Source organism: Ylistrum balloti, unplaced genomic scaffold (genome assembly GCF_031769215.1).
Source record: "Ylistrum balloti isolate Yb309-2 unplaced genomic scaffold, AGI_CSIRO_Ybal_v1 Utg370332, whole genome shotgun sequence".
NCBI classification, from domain to species: domain Eukaryota; kingdom Metazoa; phylum Mollusca; class Bivalvia; order Pectinida; family Pectinidae; genus Ylistrum; species Ylistrum balloti.
In genome coordinates this window covers 1122399-1143501 of record NW_026782241.1, presented here as the reverse complement: position 1 = coordinate 1143501, position 21103 = coordinate 1122399, and the positions used below count along the sequence as shown (strand labels likewise).

Below are 21103 nucleotides of genomic sequence, written 5' to 3'. Positions count from 1 at the left end.
ACAAGTTTAATAAGATATGTGATTATGAAACATGCCCAAATACTGTGTATTTTCAAATTTGAAGCTCGGTAGAACGAAAAATTTGTAATGAATTTTATAAATCACTTATCAAATAGAAACAAATTTAAGGTCCTTTTTCTAACATGATTGATTTTTCAAGCAAACATCATTGATAACTGACAGTTTTTCCATATTGAACAGAAAGGCACATCAGTTCCATATCTATGGTCAGAATGATTTTATACCTCCATTTGATTTTGTCATTCACTTTCTGACTTCAAAACCCATTGAAATGTAGCTTTTCTGAGTAATGTGGTAAAAAGTATGTTGTTTTCATTTCCAATGAGATTTTGTGAAACTTGTCTTGATTGTGAATTTTGAATTTATGTTTGACATGTCTTGCAAAAATAAAAATTTCTGAGACTTATTTCATGAATTCTCAAATGAAATATAAACTCAATTAAGATTCTCGATGATGTTACAGTAGTACCAATGTCTTGAGATTTCAAAACATTTATCCTTTGAGTCTGAAAGTTTTAGTAAATAACTACACATAGGGGACACATTTGGTGAGAGCATGCAAAGAAATGTTAAATATACACTGTCCTTTGCAAACTTACTTCTCTTTATGTGTGTCATGTGAATATACATGAAAGTATCTTAATTGGAAAGTAATGCATTTCTACAGTTTTGCTTGTTAATAGGTTTTATTGTACACATTGTCTATAAAAACAAGTTATGTTAATGACTGTTTCAACATGGGTATCATCCAAAGTTATAATTTTCCGACATTTATTGCGAAGAATTTGAACTCGCAATTGAAGTGAAAATAAATCCCACATAAATTATGCATAATTTATCGTCGTAGTTTTAGTTCTACAGGATTTAGTTGTGAAAACTCTGATCTTTTTCAGTCATGGTTTTTATTGTCAGGATGTACATATAAAGTTTCAGTTTAAAACTTATCTTCATAATGTTATGCATAATGTTACATGAAGGATAGAAAGATGTAAAAAGCTATGAGAGTTACTGCAGCTGTACATGGTTCTGTGAGTGCCCAGTTATATAGTTAAGTGTTCAGTTTTGAGAAAGGAATATAGATCCTATATATAGAGTCCTGAGTTATATATAGTTAAGTGTAAAATTCTAAGAAAGGTCCTATACAGAGTCCTGAATTATAAAACTAAGTGTTAAGTTCTGAGAATGTACATTGATCTATTATAGGTTTATTGTTGCTAAACTGGTTAAATTTTGGGAAAGGTACTTGTACACAAATCTGCTAAAAGTACACAGTTATACCTGGTTCTGAGAAAGAGGAGGGGCCGTACTGGCCCACAAAGCTTTCTGTCGGGCGCCGGTCTCAACATCCCACATAGACACCTCGTTGTTACCCTGAGTGGCTGATATGATCCAGGATTGTTCCTTTGGATGGACAATGAGTTTGCGGACGCGGGCCCCAGTAGGGTGAGTGATGGAAGTTATGGGAAGCTGAAACCTGAGATCCCAACAAACATGTGTACCGCTACTGGTCCCTACAGCCAACCAGCATTGAGAGTGGTGTACCGCAAACGATGAAATCAAACCTGCAATAAAACAGAATATTATCAATATTGCAAAATACTCCATCACAGACAGCAAAATATGTAGTGTTTATCATGCTGCAATAGGATATTCAAACAAAGTACTGATACATTATTATATAGAAATATTTCAATATCATCATATAGTTTGTTTGTTTGTTTGTTTCCTAGGTTTATCAACCTGTGAACAGTCAGGATCATTTTGAGATGGAGTCTTATTATACAGTTTAACTCTGGTAGAGTACTCCTTATTCAAAATTAAGTTATATTAAAACATTTCAAGATAACCTCAAAATCTAAATTAATCATAACGAGCAAATCCTTCTTGTACTTATGATGACATTAATGACATCTATTTTACATCACATCAGGAGGCACGTCTCCATATCTTACAGGCAGTTTTTAAAAGATCTGTTGTAAACTGAGCAAATGCATGGATGAACGTACTGAACCCAATATAAATTATCACCCTCCCCAAACTTTGTTGTAGGAGTAGGAAAATAAATTCACCAAAACCATATCAGAACCTGCATTTCATTCCTCAACAACATACCAAACTACAGTTCTATATCTGTATCTGTTAGAAGGACATGTGAAGGCAGAGGAAACAATGACAGAATGACGGCAAAGGGTAAAACAACAGCCCTAATCATGACTCTGCAGGGAGCATGAAATGTGTTTAACTTTTCCTGTCTTAGATCCAAAGCAACACTATTAAGAGTTCTTAACATACATTTGTAGTCTGACAAACCTGTTTTTGGATCATTCTTCAGTCGCCACACCTCCTCATTACAACGGAGGTCCAATCCTACCAGGTAGCCATTCACAGTGGCATAAGCTAACACAGACTGTGCACCTGGAAAATAAAGTACAATTTTAAAACAAACAGAAAACTTTCATATAAATAACTTTTCTTTAACTAGGATTGTTATTGATGAGCATCTTTAGGATTTTCTCTCCTTACAAAATTTTAAATAGCTACCTTATTCAAAGTTCATAATTATTAATCAGATCATATATCAAATATCAAATTAATGTGTAAAATGAAAGCAGACAGTTTTGCCTTTGGTTGGTTGTTGGTATCTTTTTCATCCACATGAGTCTTTCAAAGCATTGTTCTATTGGTGAACGAGATTTTGTACCCTTAATATCTTGCTCTATCTGTAATATACAGGAGGGTATAAAGTCAAACTGACCAGTATCAAAGTGAGTGATGTCCACCACTTGTCCGTAATCCTCCTTGCTGACCGGTATGTCACTGATCATATTTGCTTTTCCAGTCTCAATTCTACAATATATGTTATCCAACACATGAACATATAATACAGAATGTAGTACACACAGTACACAAGTATTATAATCCAAGGGACATGACTCTTCTATAAAAGTGGCTTTCAAAATTTCAAACAAAAAATGCACAATTTACTGAATTACGGGCTAGTAAGCCTTGATATTGACATCACTTTTGATCAATTTTTAATTACTGCAAGTGTCTCCTAGGAAGTAAAATTTAGCATCCGAGATGAATCCTAGAAGAACGAAACACGATAATTTTTGATCTAATTATCTAATATATCTTACCATTACGTAGATATCTTGCATCATAATTATTTGAACATGCATGAACCAGCCAAGGCTTTTTTCCACTAATTTGAAATGGGCCTTTTTTTGGCTTATTTTGAAAAAAAACTGGTAAATTGAGTAGGGAATTTTTAGCAGTAAATTGCAAATGTTGGTAATTTGGTTTAAATATGATACATTTTCAACTGGAAGTGAGGCAGATTATTGGTCCAAAAAGAATTAGATCTGACTGTTACTAAGTCAGTTATCAGACGTAGACTTGGTGTCTTTTTTTTTGTCGGATCAATATATATGATGAGGAATTTCTTACCTATAGATGTATATAGTCCCATTGTCCGAGGCAGATGCGAGTGACAAGGAGCCCTCACAGAACACCAAACTCTTAATGTGACCACCTAATACAACAAAAAAGGGAAATAACTTGAAAAGATTAATTAAATCTTATATCTTTTTCCTCCTACATCTTAATAATACCAAACATAGAAGGACAGCTTAATTCTATATACATAAACAATGTGAAGGCTGTATCTTACATTTCTAATACAGCTTTAGCAAAATAAGAGGAATATTGTATACCGGTATGCACATATTTTATCGGTAATCATATTTTACTGCTTTTTGCGCTGCAAAATCCTGCAGTTAAATATGATTGCATTAACTGGAGTTCCTGTACTTCCTATAAAGCAATAATTGTGGATGGGTTAAACTACCAATTCTTCATAACACTAAATAATGTTATTTTATGAAATACGCATCTACATTAGAATAATGTTAAAATTTAACGTTAGAACTTAATGTTAACTGATGTTGAAAATAATAATGTTATATTAACATTGAAATGATGTTAAAATAACGTTTTGCAACATTATAAAATATTGGTTGTGTAACTCATTATTGCACTAACCTGGAAAAAATGACATTCCATTAAAATTTTATTGCAATGAAATTAGTACATTTATGTTATATTTTTCATGGTATAGTGAAATCTGTATGTTTACTACCACTTTTATTGAAATAGAAAACACTGAGTGCGATTTTCTTTTGAATAACATTCCCAGCTACACTGTTGAGAGTATACAAGTTTATACTTTGTTAACAATATTTACCTTGTTTGTTGAGAGTATACAAGTTTATACTTTGTTTACAATATCTACCTTGTTTGTTGAGAGTATACAAGTTTATACTTTGTTTACAATATACTTTGTTTACCTTGTTTGTTGAGAGTATACAAGTTTATACTTTGTGTACAATATTGACCTTGTTTGTTGAGAGTATACAAGTTTATACTTTGTTTACAATATTTACTTTGTTTGTTGAGAGTATACAAGTTTATACTTTGTTTACAATATCTACCTTGTGTGTTGAGAGTATACAAGTTTATACTTTGTTTACAATATTGACCTTGTTTGTTGAGAGTATACAAGTTTATACTTTGTGTACAATATTTACCTTGTCTGTTGAGAGTATACAAGTTTACACTATGTGTACAATATTTACCTTGTTTGTTGAGAGTATACAAGTTTATACTTTGTTTACAATATCTTCTTGTTTGTTGAGAGTATACAAGTTTATACTTTGTGTACAATATCTTCTTGTTTGTTGAGAGTATACAAGTTTATACTTTGTTTACAATATCTACCTTGTTTGTTGAGAGTATACAAGTTTATACTTTGTTTACAATATCTACCTTGTTTGTTGAGAGTATACAAGTTTATACTTTGTTTACAATATCTACCTTGTTTGTTGAGAGTATACAAGTTTATACTTTGTGTACAATATTTACCTTGTTTGTTGAGAGTATACAAGTTTATACTTTGTTTACAATATCTTCTTGTTTGTTGAGAGTATACAATATCTACCTTGTTTGTTGATACTTTGTTTACAATATCTACTTGTTGTTGAGAGTATACAAGTTTATACTTTGTGTACAATATCTACCTTGTTTGTTGAGAGTATACAAGTTTATACTTTGTGTACAATATTTACCTTGTTTGTTGAGAGTATACAAGTTTATACTTTGTGTACAATATTTACCTTGTTTGTTGAGAGTATACAAGTTTATACTTTGTTTACAATATCTACCTTGTTTGTTGAGAGTATACAAGTTTATACTTTGTGTACAATATTTACCTTGTTTGTTGAGAGTATACAATTTACTTGTTTGTTTACAATATACTTTGTTTACAATATCTTGTTTGTTGAGAGTATACAAGTTTATACTTTGTGTACAATATCTTGTTTGTTGAGAGTATACAAGTTTATACTTTGTTTACAATATCTACCTTGTTTGTTGAGAGTATACAAGTTTATACTTTGTGTATCTTACCTTGTTTGTTGAGAGTATACAAGTTTATACTTTGTGTACTTTTGTTGAGAGTACAATATTTTGTGTTGTTTGTTGAGAGTATACAAGTTTATACTTTGTGTACAATATCTTCTTGTTTGTTGAGAGTATACAAGTTTATACTTTGTTTACAATATTGACCTTGTTTGTTGAGAGTATACAAGTTTATACTTTGTGTTGACAATATACTTTGTGTACCTTGTGTGTTGAGAGTATACAAGTTTATACTTTGTTTACAATATTTACCTTGTGTGTTGAGAGTATACAAGTTTATACTTTGTTTACAATATTGACCTTGTTTGTTGAGAGTATACAAGTTTATACTTTGTGTACAATATCTACCTTGTGTGTTGAGAGTATACAAGTTTATACTTTGTTTACAATATTTACCTTGTGTGTTGAGAGTATACAAGTTTATACTTTGTTTACAATATTTACTTGTTTGTTGAGAGTATACAAGTATACTTTGTTTATACTTTGTTTACTTATACTTGTGTACAATATTTACCTTGTTTGTTGAGAGTATACCTTGTTTGTTGAGAGTATACAAGTTTATACTTTGTTTACAATATTTACCTTGTGTGTTGAGAGTATACAAGTTTATACTTTGTGTACAATATTTACCTTGTTTGTTGAGAGTATACAAGTTTATACTTTGTGTACAATATCTTCTTGTTTGTTATAGTATACAAGTTTATACTTTGTGTACAATATTTACCTTGTTTGTTGAGAGTATACAAGTTTATACTTTGTGTACAATATCTTTGTTTGTTGAGAGTATACAAGTTTATACAGAGTATACAAGTTTATACTTTGTTTACAATATCTACCTTGTTTGTTGAGAGTATACAAGTTTATACTTTGTGTACAATATCTTCTTGTTTGTTGAGAGTATACAAGTTTATACTTTGTTTACAATATCTACCTTGTTTGTTGAGAGTATACAAGTTTATACTTTGTTTACAATATCTACCTTGTTTGTTGAGAGTATACAAGTTTATACTTTGTTTACAATATCTACCTTGTTTGTTGAGAGTATACAAGTTTATACTTTGTGTAGAGTTTACAATATTCTTACAAGTTTATACTTTGTTTACAATATTTACCTTGTTTGTTGAGAGTATATAAGTTTATACTTTGTTTACAATATTACCTTGTTTGTTGAGAGTTTATACTTTGTTTAAGTTTATACTTTGTTTACAATATCTACCTTGTGTGTTGAGAGTATACAAGTTTATACTTTGTTTACAATATTGACCTTGTTTGTTGAGAGTATACAAGTTTATACTTTGTTTACAATATCTACCTTGTTTGTTGAGAGTATACAAGTTTATACTTTGTTTACAATATCTACCTTGTTTGTTGAGAGTATACAAGTTTATACTTTGTTAACAATATTTACCTTGTTTGTTAAGCGTTTGTTTAGATCTGTTTGCCACACTTTTGCCCTCCAGTTTCTCACATTCCCAGATCTTAACGTTGCCATCATTTGATCCGGTCGCAAAATATAGGTGATCATGTGACACTTGGATTCTGGCAACATAAGACATGTTCAAATTAAAATGTTATATATGAAATGCCTCTTATATAATAGATAATGCTAAAATCTATCCTTAATCATCTGACTTTATGAAGTGGTTGAGGGTACACTTTTTATCATATATGAAGAAAAAGAGATCCAACGTCCAAGAGGTAAGGCTGGTAAGTCCGGTATCACTCCCTGAGGGAATACAGAGTCCGGTACCGACTTTTTATCATAGTAAGCAAGGAACAATATAATTCTCTAATCAGACATGAAAAGGTTAGGTTGGCGACTGACTAACCACAAGTGTTTTGACGACTCATATCAAAGATACCTCCAACATACTTCCCACATGCTGTATAAGATTGATTAATATAAGCTGTAACCAAATTGTAAAATGTTTTGAACTTCGGTAGCTCATTTTAGATTTAATGTCTAGAAGCTTAATTAGTGAATTCAAAGACATTTATATCTAGATCTTTGCCAAGCTTACAGACATGGCTAGAGAAAAAAACCCAGAGCTTTTTACAGCCTACACAAATCCAATGAATTCCTACCAAAACCGTATGAATACAAAGCTTATAGTGACCTGTTTATTGCTGCTCTGTGTTCATGCATATGAGCGACTAGAAGACCCTTGGGTTTCCAATTACTGGGTGGGGGTCGACTCTCCCAGGCGATGTTCTCCAGCAGGTCTTTTGTAAGTACATCTGCGGAGTACTGGTCCCGTCGCTTGTGGACCAAATTGCGTAGGTCCAATTTACATGGATGGTATCTTGCTGTAAAAGAGAAAAATGATCACATGTTTCATTTTGTTATCATTAGCAAGTTAAATGTCTTAGTTTGATATACTCTGTCTCCAGCATATTTTCTCAATCTGACAGAAATCGCATCAAAACAAATGGTTCAATTTAAAAATGACAAGCACCTTTTATCATTATTCAAATCTATTGCCCTTCAATTCATTTCTCTTCTCTTTCTAAATTGTGTTTTTTAATCAATTCAAACTTTAAGTTTAAAATTTGGCCAAACAAAAACTTTTATTTCGTGTTTGCCAAACAATTCTAGGACTTACTGTATGAGCTTTTCTCTGGGTTTTGTGACACATTCGATTTGGATGAGTCTGAGAGAATCACCTGTCCTGGTGACATCGTAACAAAACTGCCTGAAGAGGATGAAGACGATTGGCTGATACCACTTGCTGTGAGTACAGAACGCTTGTCTGGGGTCTCTGACTTCACTGATGATTTCAATTTAGGAGATGATCCTAGTGATGTTGCAGAATCATTTGATCCAAACATGCTTTTCCATTCAGCATTCTGAAAGTGTTTTTGAAGTTGAAATGAAAAGATAAAAAATCATTAGTTTGCTTGTTCAATTACCCATATGTAAAGGGTTTTTTTGGTAAAAGTTTTTGTGCAACATTCGGAAAAAATGCTTTTATTGATAATAAATAATCATAATTTTATGTCTACGAGTCTAACTTTATTTTTAAGGCAGGATTTTATTTTTTTTCCAAGAAGAACAAACATTTTATTGACAAATCCTGTCATCACAGTCCATGTAACACAGTTGTTATTAATTATATTCAAACATTCAAATAAGTATATGTATACATTCTCTTTGTTTTCCCAATCATTTTTTTCTCTCCCACACAGTTTAATTAAATCTTCTACCCTATGTTGTCACTTAATCTAATTATGCCAGGGTTATCTCCATTCATAACACAAATTATAACATGATGTCACTATTTAGAATTGTTTAAGTTTTATAAACAGGTTCTTTACTATGTATATCAATACAAACAGCCACTGAACCCAGTCAAATGCATCTTTCCTACTTAATAAGGTCCTTATTGTAAAATGTTTTTGTTAATATGATAAAGAATTATGGTTCGACCATGCTGCACACTTAAATTCGACATCCAAACAAACAAAAGGAATCAAAGGTAACTCACCATTGAGACAGATGGTTCCACTGGTGGAATTTTTTTCTTCCTTCTACAAAATTCCAAAAAGATCAATTTCAATTAAATGCATATAACCACATTTACGACATTTAATATTAAATTTAATACATGGTAATTTTTTAAACTGAAGTCTATAAACAATAAAAACAGCTTTTATGGACTACATCTTTTGATTCAATAATTATCAATTGTTTTATGCATTAATCCTTGAAATAAAAGTCTGGAAATAAATTGTCCATCAATTCAAAAACATGAATAGCATCATTGAACATAAACAAACACAGTCACACAGTTGGAGAAATAAAAGTCGAAATTCCAACAGAAAAGTGTGAAAAGTATCTATGATTATCTAAATATACCTTGGTGGTGTTGCAGGATTATCTCCCTTGTTTTCCTTAGGTTTCAGTAAATCGGCATGTCTGCGGGTGATACTCCGCCCCATACCCACTATAGATAACATTCCTGATTTGTAGGTGTCATTAGACTCGCTGGAGCTGTTGTTTTCTGATGATCTGATGGTGAAATAAGTAAGAAATATATAATGGGTACATGTTCCTTTTGTATTTTCTTTGATATATATGTTCAAATCATCAATCTTTTATATAGCTGGTGACTACGTCACTGAACAACATGCAAAAGGCCTGCCACATGCATTAGGGTAAACAGTCTTTCCCAAGGACTAAAACCTCACAGACCGATCTTTCTTAGCTTCCTGAGAAGCACCAACCATAAAAGGTAAAGAGCATCAAGCATGCACCGCAGCTCTTCACCTGAGGTTTTTCAGGTTACCAAATCAGTTATTGTATCCCATTTTCCTTTAGCACCGTACCACAATGTTAAAACTTTACACATTACTATGTGATTTCCTGTACACTTACCCAGCTCTGGCTCTGTGTAGCTTCAAGATGTACTCCTTCATAGCCTGAAAATGAACACATATCATTAAACAGAATCTTAATTAGGAACATGTTACAATATCCTAAATGATAAATTTAACTTTCTTTCCCTTTTTTCAAATAAATTAAATGTACATATCTTTGCTGTAATACTTAAGCACTTTTCCTGCTTACAATATATATCAATCAATTCCATGGTTATACATAAGTTATAATTTTCACATCTTTTTTTTTTTTTTTTTTTTTAAATCTTATTTTAATTTTTTTTTTACTTTTTACATTTAAATGATATTATTTTTGTAGAATACATCTGATATTTATTCATGGCACACTTTGGCGATGATTGCTTAGATCTATAAAGTAAATATACTACATATAAGTGGCAAAGAAAATATCTTATTTACTGTGACAAAATTCTAAATTTCAATATAGTGCATTTCAGATAGACTTCATGTGAGATTTTTAAAATCTTGCTTCTAATGAAAATAAATTGTAAGTAAAATACAGATGTGAGAGAAAAATGTTCACCAGTATTAACAACAATTATCTTTATATTATCATCAAATAAACTTCAGCTAGAGCAAAGTAAAGTTTCTAACTAGGAAGGAATATATTATTAAAAATTTCAGTAAGACAGAGAAAACTTACAAATATTTTGTCTTCGTGTGCTTCAGTCATACCAAATGATATCAGCTTCCTGAAAATCTACAACAAAAAACATAATGATGTGCACTTAAGTTCACAAACGATGCATTTATTCCTCAAGTCCAAGGTGACAAATGCTACCAATTTTGATGTGTGGAGAGGTATAATGTAGGCCCATTAAGGTAAAGTGTCTTGCTTAAAAAAAAAACCACAACAACACAGGATGCTCTGTGGTCTCTGGTTACCGTGAAATAGAAAGTCAGAGTAAGGACCACACCTCACACACCAGATTCTCACCTAAGGTTCCTTAGTACTATGCTCATTTGACCGAGCTATGACAGCCCCTTAAATTATTACTGAAGTAATTATCATGTGAATTTATTGCAGGATCAACATGATTTTCTTGAAAAGACAATACTGTTATTTCTACCAACCAACAAGACTGAAATTTTATCACAGTAAAGTGGGTCTCACCAGTGACATGGTTTCGTCGAGTTCAGGATAGGACAGCTTATGTCCGTGTCTCCTCATATACTGTCTCTTCTGAAGCATGTCAAACAGGCGGTCCAGAGTGTTGGACCTCATCACATAGTCAAACACAGGTCTGGGTACTGGATCGGACAAAGCATTCAATAGATACATCTGAAAGATGAATTAAAAGATCTCAGCACGCCTGTTGTCAAACTGGCACTGGGTCGAACAGGACATTCAACAGATGCATCTGAAAGACGTTCTGCTACTAGAGAACATTGTTCTAGTATAGTAAATTAAAGAAAGAATTTTCAAATTCAGCCTTCAGAAAAGCCTCAATGTTAAACTTATAAAGCTTCCAAAACTGTGAGATTTTTCTGTCTACATCACACAGAGTTAATACATTCCACTAAGAAACTGAGGTTCACAGATCATGATTCCAGTACACACTGTTACATTTTCCAACCACCCTTAACAAGCATACCTCCTTGTCGACTTGTAAAATAGGTTGATTAAGGAATGGCTGGAGACTGGGCAGTAGCTTACAGTGGTTGTCCGCAATGTTAAATGTCTTAGATAGAGCAGAGATAAAACCAACAGCTCCCTGGCGGATCCAGATACCCTAGAACACAAGAAGAACATGAGACGGGGAAATCTCATCTGCTACCTAGTTGTGGATTTTTTCTGTCTCATCCAATCTGTACCATTACACTATATCTTGCATCCTGTGATGTCATAATTAAAATGACATCATATTCAAATCTCTTTCTTTCTTCAAACAACAAAGGGAGGTGATCTATGAATTAAATGCCAAAGTAAATTTGTCATCATCTCTGTTATAACTAGACTAATTAATTTCTGAAACAATTTTAAATGACAGTAACTGCAATTTTTTTTTCATATAGATGCTCCTAAATTATACCAACAAAATATAAATCAATATTTATCCTGTTAGTGAAACTCTACCAAATGTATAACACAAGGTCTTCTGAATCTACAAATAACACAGTCTGTTACACAATATCTATCAATATGTTTTATCGGTTAAATACTATGAAGTCTTCAGGCTACATCTAGAACTTTCCAATATCAATTTTCTTTTAATTAGTCATACTTTGAACCAGATCAATACTCACAGGGTGAGCCAGGAAGGGCACTATCTCATGTAGAAACTCCTGTAGCATAGTCTTCTGTATCAGCCCCAGTTCTGTCAAAGACTTCAAGGCACCCAGAGTTTTATGTACCACAAACTCTTCTGGGTCACTCAGGCCCTTAAATAATTATTGATTAACATTAATTAACATAGATCTAAATGACTTCCCTAAAAGTGTATGATCAATCTTCCATTAATAGAGCAGAAAAACTTATATCTACAGCATTATAAACTCACTTGACAGATAAACATAACTTTGTTGCACTGTACCTGTTCCAGTAAAGGTTTGAGGATGGATGAACTCTGCCAGCCAACATAGGCTGCCACGCCCACTATGTTACCAAAGAAAGATCCACGAAGATGCCAGTCAGTCTACAATGATTAAAGAAGGTAAAGGTCAAGTGGTTACTATTAATTTTTGTATATATTTTCACTGGTTTTGTAAAATATACATGTAATTAATTCACAAATTCAAACTTCTATGGAATTATCAACAATTGATATTGACATCAATTTTAGTACAAGTACCTGTCCACAAAATCATTAGCCAAACAAATATTTTTTAAACGACAAAATTCAAGCCCCATTTAGATATAAGATTTTACAACATCAGCAAAATCTTCATTTTCTTCGACAAGAACATGAAATCAGCTGTATGATGTACACATAGTTTAATGTCATTATTTGGCTGTACCCTATCTAATTCTAAAATGTAGAAGGGTGGTTTTAAGTTGTGTATCTTTTGTAAAATCTTCCATGTACCTACCTTGTCATTGAGAAAAGTGATCATATGTGACAATAGGACATCATTAGCTGAAAGAAAAAAGAACAAAAATTAATTAAGTAGGCGAGGTAACACATCAATGTATTAATTGAAACAGGAGTTTCCCTGAGTTTTACTCCATATTGAAACAGACAGAGAAATGGTCTGATTTCAGTAAACTTTATAGAGGGTTAAGACCAAATTCAATAAAATATGATTATTGTACTCTTATGAATTAAGTTGAAAGATTTTAAATCATTATATCAAATTGTAACCTTAAAAATTACATGAGGTCTGAACATTGAATTATATCCCTTCATAACAGAAAATCACAAACCAAATACAGTTATTATATGACTAATGCTTACTCATCAAAATAATTTCAAGATTTCAAGGTTTGTACAGGGTTGATATATGAGACCATGAAAGTATACAAATCTCATTTTTCTCAGCATTGCATTAGTAATATGTTATTTACCTCAATTTTTCAATTACATTGAACAAAGTTTCTTTCCAGATTAAAATTCATTTGACCTTTGTAACCTTAAATGTGGCTGATTACCATTCATTTAAACAAATCTGATATCATTTTATACCAGTATTTCTGGTAAACCATTTTAACCAGTGTTCCTGGTTTTTACTTTGAACTTTTTTTTCAGAGATTTAAACATATTCAACTTCTGTGACCTTGAAAGGAGAACAAGGTCACTCATTAAAACAAATTGATAGCCCTAAGCCCAAGCTATGTGATACCCTGATACTATACTAAGGCATTAAGCAAAATTAAACTTCTCGCAGACGAAGTAAATAATTTTAATTAGTCCTTTTGGTATTACCTCTCTGTCTGCCAAAGAACACACAAAGTCTGGTGATTCCATTTTCCAAGAGAGCCTGCTTTACCACGTTGTCCGAGTCACTGAGTAACATAACGACTTTTTGTTGTATGGTCTCCTGTAGTGACAGCAGCTCCATGTCATAGCTGGCCTACAACAGTTATACAATGGTTATTCCAGCTATATCAGTTTGTAGACATTGTGAATGCTTACTGTGAACACAATCGGACATGTTTATAATGAATCCAATAGTGTACGGGGCCTTAAAATCATACTAATATAATAAAGGATTGGAGCCATATAAAAAATAGTTCTCCATCAAGTTTATCAGTGAAATAACACCTATTACATCATTTAGTTTTGTTATCAACACATTTATAATGTATCCTAGTAAAGCTGCCATTGGCTGAAGGTTTGCATTGTTTCTATTGTAATGTCAACAAAGAGAGAGATATAAGATTGAGGATACTGACAATATAAATTTTGCGTCACTGTATTCAAGTTTTGTTTTCTTGGGAAAAAAAAACAGAATATAAGTTAAATGTTAAAAAGAATATTACATTCCTTTCTATTACTTATGATGTTTATCTAATCACAAATATTTCATTTTTACCTCACCAGAGCCTCACACAATTTTTCATAAATCTTACATGAACAGAGACAATCTCTGAATATAGATGCTATCTTAATTGTTTTGACAGAAATTTCAATCTCAAAAAAAAATTGATCAGTCAGACTTTGGATGTGAAGTATTCTTCTAATGAAAAAAAATGAGTTTTCTTTAAAAGCTAATGGTGACCTTGACCTAACTTGAAACATTTCAGAATAATTTCATCTGAAGTAATCTTATGTCTCACTTCTGTACATTATAATCCCTTGATAACAAACATTATTAGAGAATTAACATCTGTTAAGGATTAGAGAAGATATGACAAGAATTATGTATCAGTGATACAAAAAGCCAGAGTAGACATGGATATCACTATATCTCCCAAATCTTCTCAATAACAAGGCCGGGGTATACAATTTTTCACTACAGGAACTGTGGTTACCTGACACAGGCCACCTTCACAATCTACATTCTCATGAATGGTGGTTACCTGACAGAGGCCACCTTCACAATCTACATTCTAATGAATGGTGGTTACCTGACAGAGGCCACCTTCACAATCTACATTCTAATGAATGGTGGTTACCTGACAGAGGCCACCTTCACAATCTACATTCTCATGAATGGTGGTTACCTGACACAGGCCACCTTCACAATCTACATTCTCATGAATGGTGGTTACCTGACAGAGGCCACCTTCACAATCTACATTCTCATGAATGGTGGTTACCTGACAGAGGCCACCTTCACAATCTACATTCTAATGAATGGTGGTTACCTGACAGAGGCCACCTTCACAATCTACATTCTCATGAATGGTGGTTACCTGACAGAGGCCACCTTCACAATCTACATTCTAATGAATGGTGGTTACCTGACAGAGGCCACCTTCACAATCTACATTCTCATGAATGGTGGTTACCTGACAGAGGCCACCTTCACAATCTACATTCTAATGAATGGTGGTTACCTAACAGAGGCCATCTTCAGAATCTACATTCTAATGAATGGTTGTTACCTGACACAGGCCACCTTCAGAATCTACATTCTCATGAATGGTGGTTACCTGACACAGGCCACCTTCACAATCTACATTCTCATGAATGGTGGTTACCTGACACAGGCCACCTTCACAATCTACATTCTAATGAACGGTGGTTACCTGACAGAGGCCACCTTCACAATCTACATTCTAATGAATGGTGGTTACCTGACACAGGCCACCTTCACAATCTACATTCTCATTAATGGTGGTTACCTGACACAGGCCACCTTCAGAATCTACATTCTAATGAATGGTGGTTACCTGACAGAGGCCACCTTCAGAATCTACATTCTCATTCTCAACACTTTCTTCGAGTTCCTGAAGCTGCATCATCTCCAGAACACTGAAACAGACAGATTAAATCCATATACAGATATACAGGCTCCAGAACACTTAAACAATTCAGACAGATTAAATCCATATACAGATATACAGGCTCCAGAACACTGAAACAGACAGATTAAATTTATATACAGATATACAGGCTCCAGAACACTGAAACAGACAGATTAAATTCATATACAGATATACAGGCTCCAGAACACTGAAACAGACGGATTAAATTCCTATACAGATATACAGGCAAAGTACAGACAAGTATTGTAGATTCTTGTAGAGTGACAAAATCCATTCCAAAGTACTAAACTTCAAACAATAAGCAACATTTGCATAACACTAATTAGTATATTTCTTAATTAAGAATGTGAACATGCCCTGGGGATCAGGGTAATACACTGATATAAACAAACTCTAGAACTGATAAATCGGGGACCTGCATAGCAAATCATCTTTGGGCTACGACTAAAGGATTATCTGGTAAGCCCAATAGATAAAAAGAGTATTTGAAGCATGAATATAGCAATATGTTCATGTTCAGCAGTTGTATATTGGGGACCTGAAGATAATCTCACAACTGATATTGATCATATGTTCCACAAAATCTATACAATAACATGCCATATATTTCACTTGTTGGCTTGGCCATTGAGCTATCTGGAGGAAGGTCAGTGCAAATTCTTTATGATACTGCATCCCCACTTAAGATCATTCCAGTCAAAGTAAAAATTCTACTTGGTAGTTTGGAATAAATTATTGAAAGAAACTTTTGATAATTGTACGAACTAGCAGATAAATATCATTAAAGGAGATCAGTCCACCAAACTTGGTAAGCTCAAAACTATCAAACATTTTAAAAGTCTATGAAATTACAGTAGACTATAAAATAATCACCCATGATCATGCTCCTTATAACCGACCTGTCTTGCTCGTTATTAACAACTGACCTATGTTATTGGTTCAGATCAGTTAGAAATCACTGTAGCTCATACATACCCTAAAGCAGTCTCCGCCAGCTGGGCAATGTTTTCTGCATATGTAGCTCTCACCATGGTGGCAGGGTCTTGAGTCAGATGTGTCTATAATGAAAATATTTTACAGTATATAAATGATATACAAATCATTTCCTGATATTTTCTGACTTGCAGATCTTCAAGCACAGATGGTCTACTAGAAATAATTTGAACTTGCAATACCAACAATAAAATATAACAGTGTTCAGATTTTCTGACCAAACAACATCATTTGAGACAAAAGGTACAATCTAAAATCAAACTTTGTTTATTTATTTTACAGCAATTGCAATATAAGTCATTCTTATTAACTTATACTATTCACTCTTGTCTCAAATTAACGCCTGTGAGAGGTTTTGCAGTAGGAGGAAACCACTATAGCCGAGGAAAATCCAAGTGGTTGAGCAGGTGACCCCAATATCATACGCCCCGGTGAACAGGGATTGTGTTACCACTTCATCATCCAACCACCCAGATACAATTTAGGGAAAATATATGAAAATTACCTTGTAGAAAATATACATGTTTATTGGTAAACATACAAAAAAGATGATAAAAGATCAATGATAGAGTAGAGACTTACCAAATTAGGGAAAATATATTCTGGAAAAACATTGGCATCACTACAACAGAAAAAAAACAAATAATGACATTTGTTTTACAATAATACTTTAATAATGATAGATATATCTTAACACTTTACTAGTGATAGATATATCTTAACACTAAGTAATCCACACCAGAAATATGTATCAGTTTTAATGCACAGATATCATTACTGTACACACACATCTGTTTGTTTGTCACAGGTTATTGAATATTATATTACAACTTTGAAGAATTTTCAATTCTGAAGTCAATAAAACAAAAATTTAGGATTAAGCTTGTTACTGACCAGGAACTGTGTTACACTTCTAATGGTCTCTACTTACCTTGAAGTGACAAGCTTGTTACTGACCAGGAAGTGTGTTACAGTTCTGATGGTCTCGACTTACCTTCGAGGGACAGATTTGATGCCAACTAGGCACTGTGTAATAGCACGGATGGTTTCTGCTCTAACTCTGGCTGAGCGGTCATTTGTGAAAAACAGCTGTTGACAAATATAGTATCAATAACTAAAATTGCAATTTTAAGAGAATTCAACTTGTATCATAACGATATCCATAAAAGGGGCATAACTCCTTGAAAATCATTAACATATTAGCAAATCAAAAGTGTCTATCATTTTTAATACATTTTGTTTTTTGAAAACATTTGTTCTGATAAATAAATTATTCAGTTAAGTAATGTAAGATAATACATTTTTAGGTGGCTCAAATTTCATGGTTTTACATAATTTAGAAATTTTCTTTGGCACTAGACTTCATGGAAAAATTTTACTCAGAAAAGCCACTAGTACTACATTTCATGTATCTTTTTGCCATTTTATAGACATATATATACATATTTAACAAAAATTGATTAAAAAAAAAAAAATGAAAATCAATGATTTAACAGTAATTAAATCACTGACCATATATGGAATGATCCTATCTAGTATGACATCTGGTGTAAGGAACTTGGAAAACTTCAGCAACAGTTCTAGAGCAATTAACTTGGAACTGCAAAACTGAAAAGTAAATATGTGACTTGAAGTAAATAAGCACATATCTTTATATATATCTAGGATCTTAAATGGGTTTTCATTTCATTTCAGATTACCTTTATGTGAAATAATTTGTAGAATTTTATGTTTTTGTTAGACCTTGCAAGCAAAAATTAAAATGTTGAGGCAAGTCTCATTAAATCTTACATTAAATAAAAAACAAATTGAGATACCTTTTACCATGGCTCGGGAAACAGTTTGATAATTGAGTGAAAATCATCGAGAATTCAAGCCTTAAATTAATATACAAACTTCAATTTTCAACAACCTAAGTTTGAGCTGCTAAGTCAATGCATTTAAAATATCATTATGAACAGGCATTGAGTTAAGTTGCAACTATAAAGGTTATTTTCATAGGGAGGACATTTGTTTAGTTTGTAATTAAAGGTCCTGTGATCAGTGTACATACATGTAATTTCCGAGCACTGGAGCCAAGGAGGCATATGATGAGAACAAGTCCTGTGTTTTGGTCCGGATCCTTCTCATCCAAACAAAGGCTCTTCAAAATTAGCTCATAATCTCGCTTCAATCTGACAAAAAACAAGTTATAACACAGTATAGTGTATTTCCTGGCACACACCAACTCTCCGAATCCTTTATCAAATTGAATGCAAAGGAGGACACGTTAGAATTTATTTGCTAGGTTTATTGTCCTGTCAACAGCCAGGGTTATTCTGGGGCAGGGTCTCATAAGGGAGGCCCATTACTTGTCACCCAGATCATTTGGGGTAAACCTTCTCTGTGATACAGAGAATAATTCCCACTGGAAGATTATGTATAGGACCTTTCATATGAAATTTTAAGAAATGAACCTTAGAATTTTTACTTTTGTGAACCTTGGCAAGCAAAACTTAAATTTTGATATGAGTTTCATAAAGTCTCATATGAAATGAAGAAAAAAAATATGATGCTTTTTCATCACATAGCTTTGGAAAATTTCATTTAACATTTACTTATTTTACAATCTATGTTTAAAGTAAAAATGTGGAGGACACAATGAAATGGAGGCAGCCATTTTCAATTCATCACATATTATCATCATCCATATAATGACATTGCAAGTGATCTCTGATTGGCACAGCCAATGAAAAATGCTTCAGAGTATATTACATAAGTGACATACAGATATAAAATATATATATATGGGTGAATTCACTTATAATATAACAGGTGGATGATGTGATAATAAAACACTATCTGAGTTATCATTCACGGTCTGAAGTGAGAACACAAACCTGTTAATACGATCGTCAGGTGGGAGTATAGGTGCTGTGGCAAATCTCTGTACATATAATTTAAGGAATGTATAGAAATATTCAGGAAATGCCTTGCCCCTCTGCTGGATCAGATACTCCTCTGCAGACATTCGATGTGCAGGGTTCTTTTTTATCATGTGTCGCACCAGGTCCTGAGAAAAAAAGGCATCACTAATGTGTGGAGATTACTTGGCACGAACATTCATAATTGTTTTTACTGTGGGTGACCTTGATATTTAACCTTTACTAATTATTTATGTACCACCAAAATATATTTAGGTGTAGACAATGGTGATATGATGATGTGGTGTGAATATGAACCAAATCTAATCAGGGGTCCATGAAGCACTTTCTCAGACACACACTCTCACACAGACAAATTGATTACTATATCCCCCCCTTGCTGAAGGAGGGGGTATAACATTTCATCTTTAATTTGCTGCAATAAAATTTTTTGATACATGCCAGTATTATAATGACGTACAAATGTATTCTCAATTGAAATGTCGTATAATATTTAATCATTGGAATGTTTATCTAAAATCTAAATTAACAGACAAGGTTTCTTATTTGAAATTTTAACCCTAATCTCCGAACTCCAACCCCCAAGATGCACTATTTCGCCTCAGAAAACATTTCTGGAGGAGGTGAATTCTAAATTTTGAAATCAAATACTGCTATACAAATTACTAGCTTTTAACTACACAGCATAAAATACTCAAAATAGCTAGTATTTTCGTGTATTGTTCTGAGTTGAAATATTCCGTAATGCAGTTACACACAAAAAGTCTTTATACTTTGTATATAAACCAAAAGTTATGACAATTAGATCCTGACATTACCCTGATACTTGTGTCTTCTATCTTCTCCAGGACTTTCCAAGGACTGTACTCGCCATGTCTATAGGACAATAGCTGTGACAGATCAAATGGGGCCGTACCTTCTGTGAACAGCTCTGTTATAACACATCTGTAACAACAATCATTGGTCAGTGAATAAGATTTTTTTTCCTACTCAAAAAGGCAAGGATAGCTGCCCCATACAATGATTTTTAAGGGTGAAAACTGAACAGACTGAACTTGGTGTCATTGATGAAGCAGAAGATGCTCACTCTTCTGTAACACATGGTCTTATTCTCCTTGCACTTTTACAGGAGACTATGAAAAGTGTGTAAAACTTTCCTTTGTGCACTTTTTGCCCTAGGTTTATTGAATTTGAGTTTGGATTTTGATTATATTGACATATTGCTTATTTTCCTGTTGTTCTTGTCCATCAACAGTATATTGCAATGTCATTCAGAAGGTGAAATATACCCTCTCTGTTATATCCTCGTATTCACCTGAAAACAACATTCATTTCATGTCATCACACCCAATGTCACAATGTTTACCTGTTATAAACCACACAGGTTCTCATAGACCAACTTGGTCTTGGCCATAAT

At 33.0% G+C, this 21103-nt stretch overlaps 1 protein-coding gene across 2 annotated transcripts in view; it reads right to left on the bottom strand.

Moving 5' to 3' along the window:
- The window catches only part of LOC132553489 (phosphoinositide 3-kinase regulatory subunit 4-like), a 30888-nt gene that overhangs the window by 2429 nt on the left and 7356 nt on the right, over nucleotides 1-21103 (bottom strand). For both annotated transcript variants that reach the window (XM_060217736.1, XM_060217737.1), the window contains 25 exons: nucleotides 20505-20631; nucleotides 19642-19814; nucleotides 18816-18936; nucleotides 18275-18370; nucleotides 17757-17851; nucleotides 17345-17384; nucleotides 16745-16827; nucleotides 15674-15755; nucleotides 13761-13908; nucleotides 12928-12974; nucleotides 12432-12533; nucleotides 12145-12279; nucleotides 11493-11630; nucleotides 11012-11179; nucleotides 10541-10597; nucleotides 9875-9918; nucleotides 9356-9508; nucleotides 8985-9027; nucleotides 8103-8346; nucleotides 7617-7806; nucleotides 6908-7038; nucleotides 3472-3556; nucleotides 2777-2868; nucleotides 2332-2436; nucleotides 1300-1583 (listed from right to left, as the gene is read on the bottom strand). In XM_060217736.1, the coding sequence (XP_060073719.1) occupies nucleotides 1300-1583; nucleotides 2332-2436; nucleotides 2777-2868; nucleotides 3472-3556; nucleotides 6908-7038; nucleotides 7617-7806; nucleotides 8103-8346; nucleotides 8985-9027; nucleotides 9356-9508; nucleotides 9875-9918; nucleotides 10541-10597; nucleotides 11012-11179; nucleotides 11493-11630; nucleotides 12145-12279; nucleotides 12432-12533; nucleotides 12928-12974; nucleotides 13761-13908; nucleotides 15674-15755; nucleotides 16745-16827; nucleotides 17345-17384; nucleotides 17757-17851; nucleotides 18275-18370; nucleotides 18816-18936; nucleotides 19642-19814; nucleotides 20505-20631 (2983 nt within the window). The remainder of the gene's footprint in view (nucleotides 1-1299; nucleotides 1584-2331; nucleotides 2437-2776; nucleotides 2869-3471; nucleotides 3557-6907; nucleotides 7039-7616; nucleotides 7807-8102; nucleotides 8347-8984; nucleotides 9028-9355; nucleotides 9509-9874; nucleotides 9919-10540; nucleotides 10598-11011; nucleotides 11180-11492; nucleotides 11631-12144; nucleotides 12280-12431; nucleotides 12534-12927; nucleotides 12975-13760; nucleotides 13909-15673; nucleotides 15756-16744; nucleotides 16828-17344; nucleotides 17385-17756; nucleotides 17852-18274; nucleotides 18371-18815; nucleotides 18937-19641; nucleotides 19815-20504; nucleotides 20632-21103) is intronic.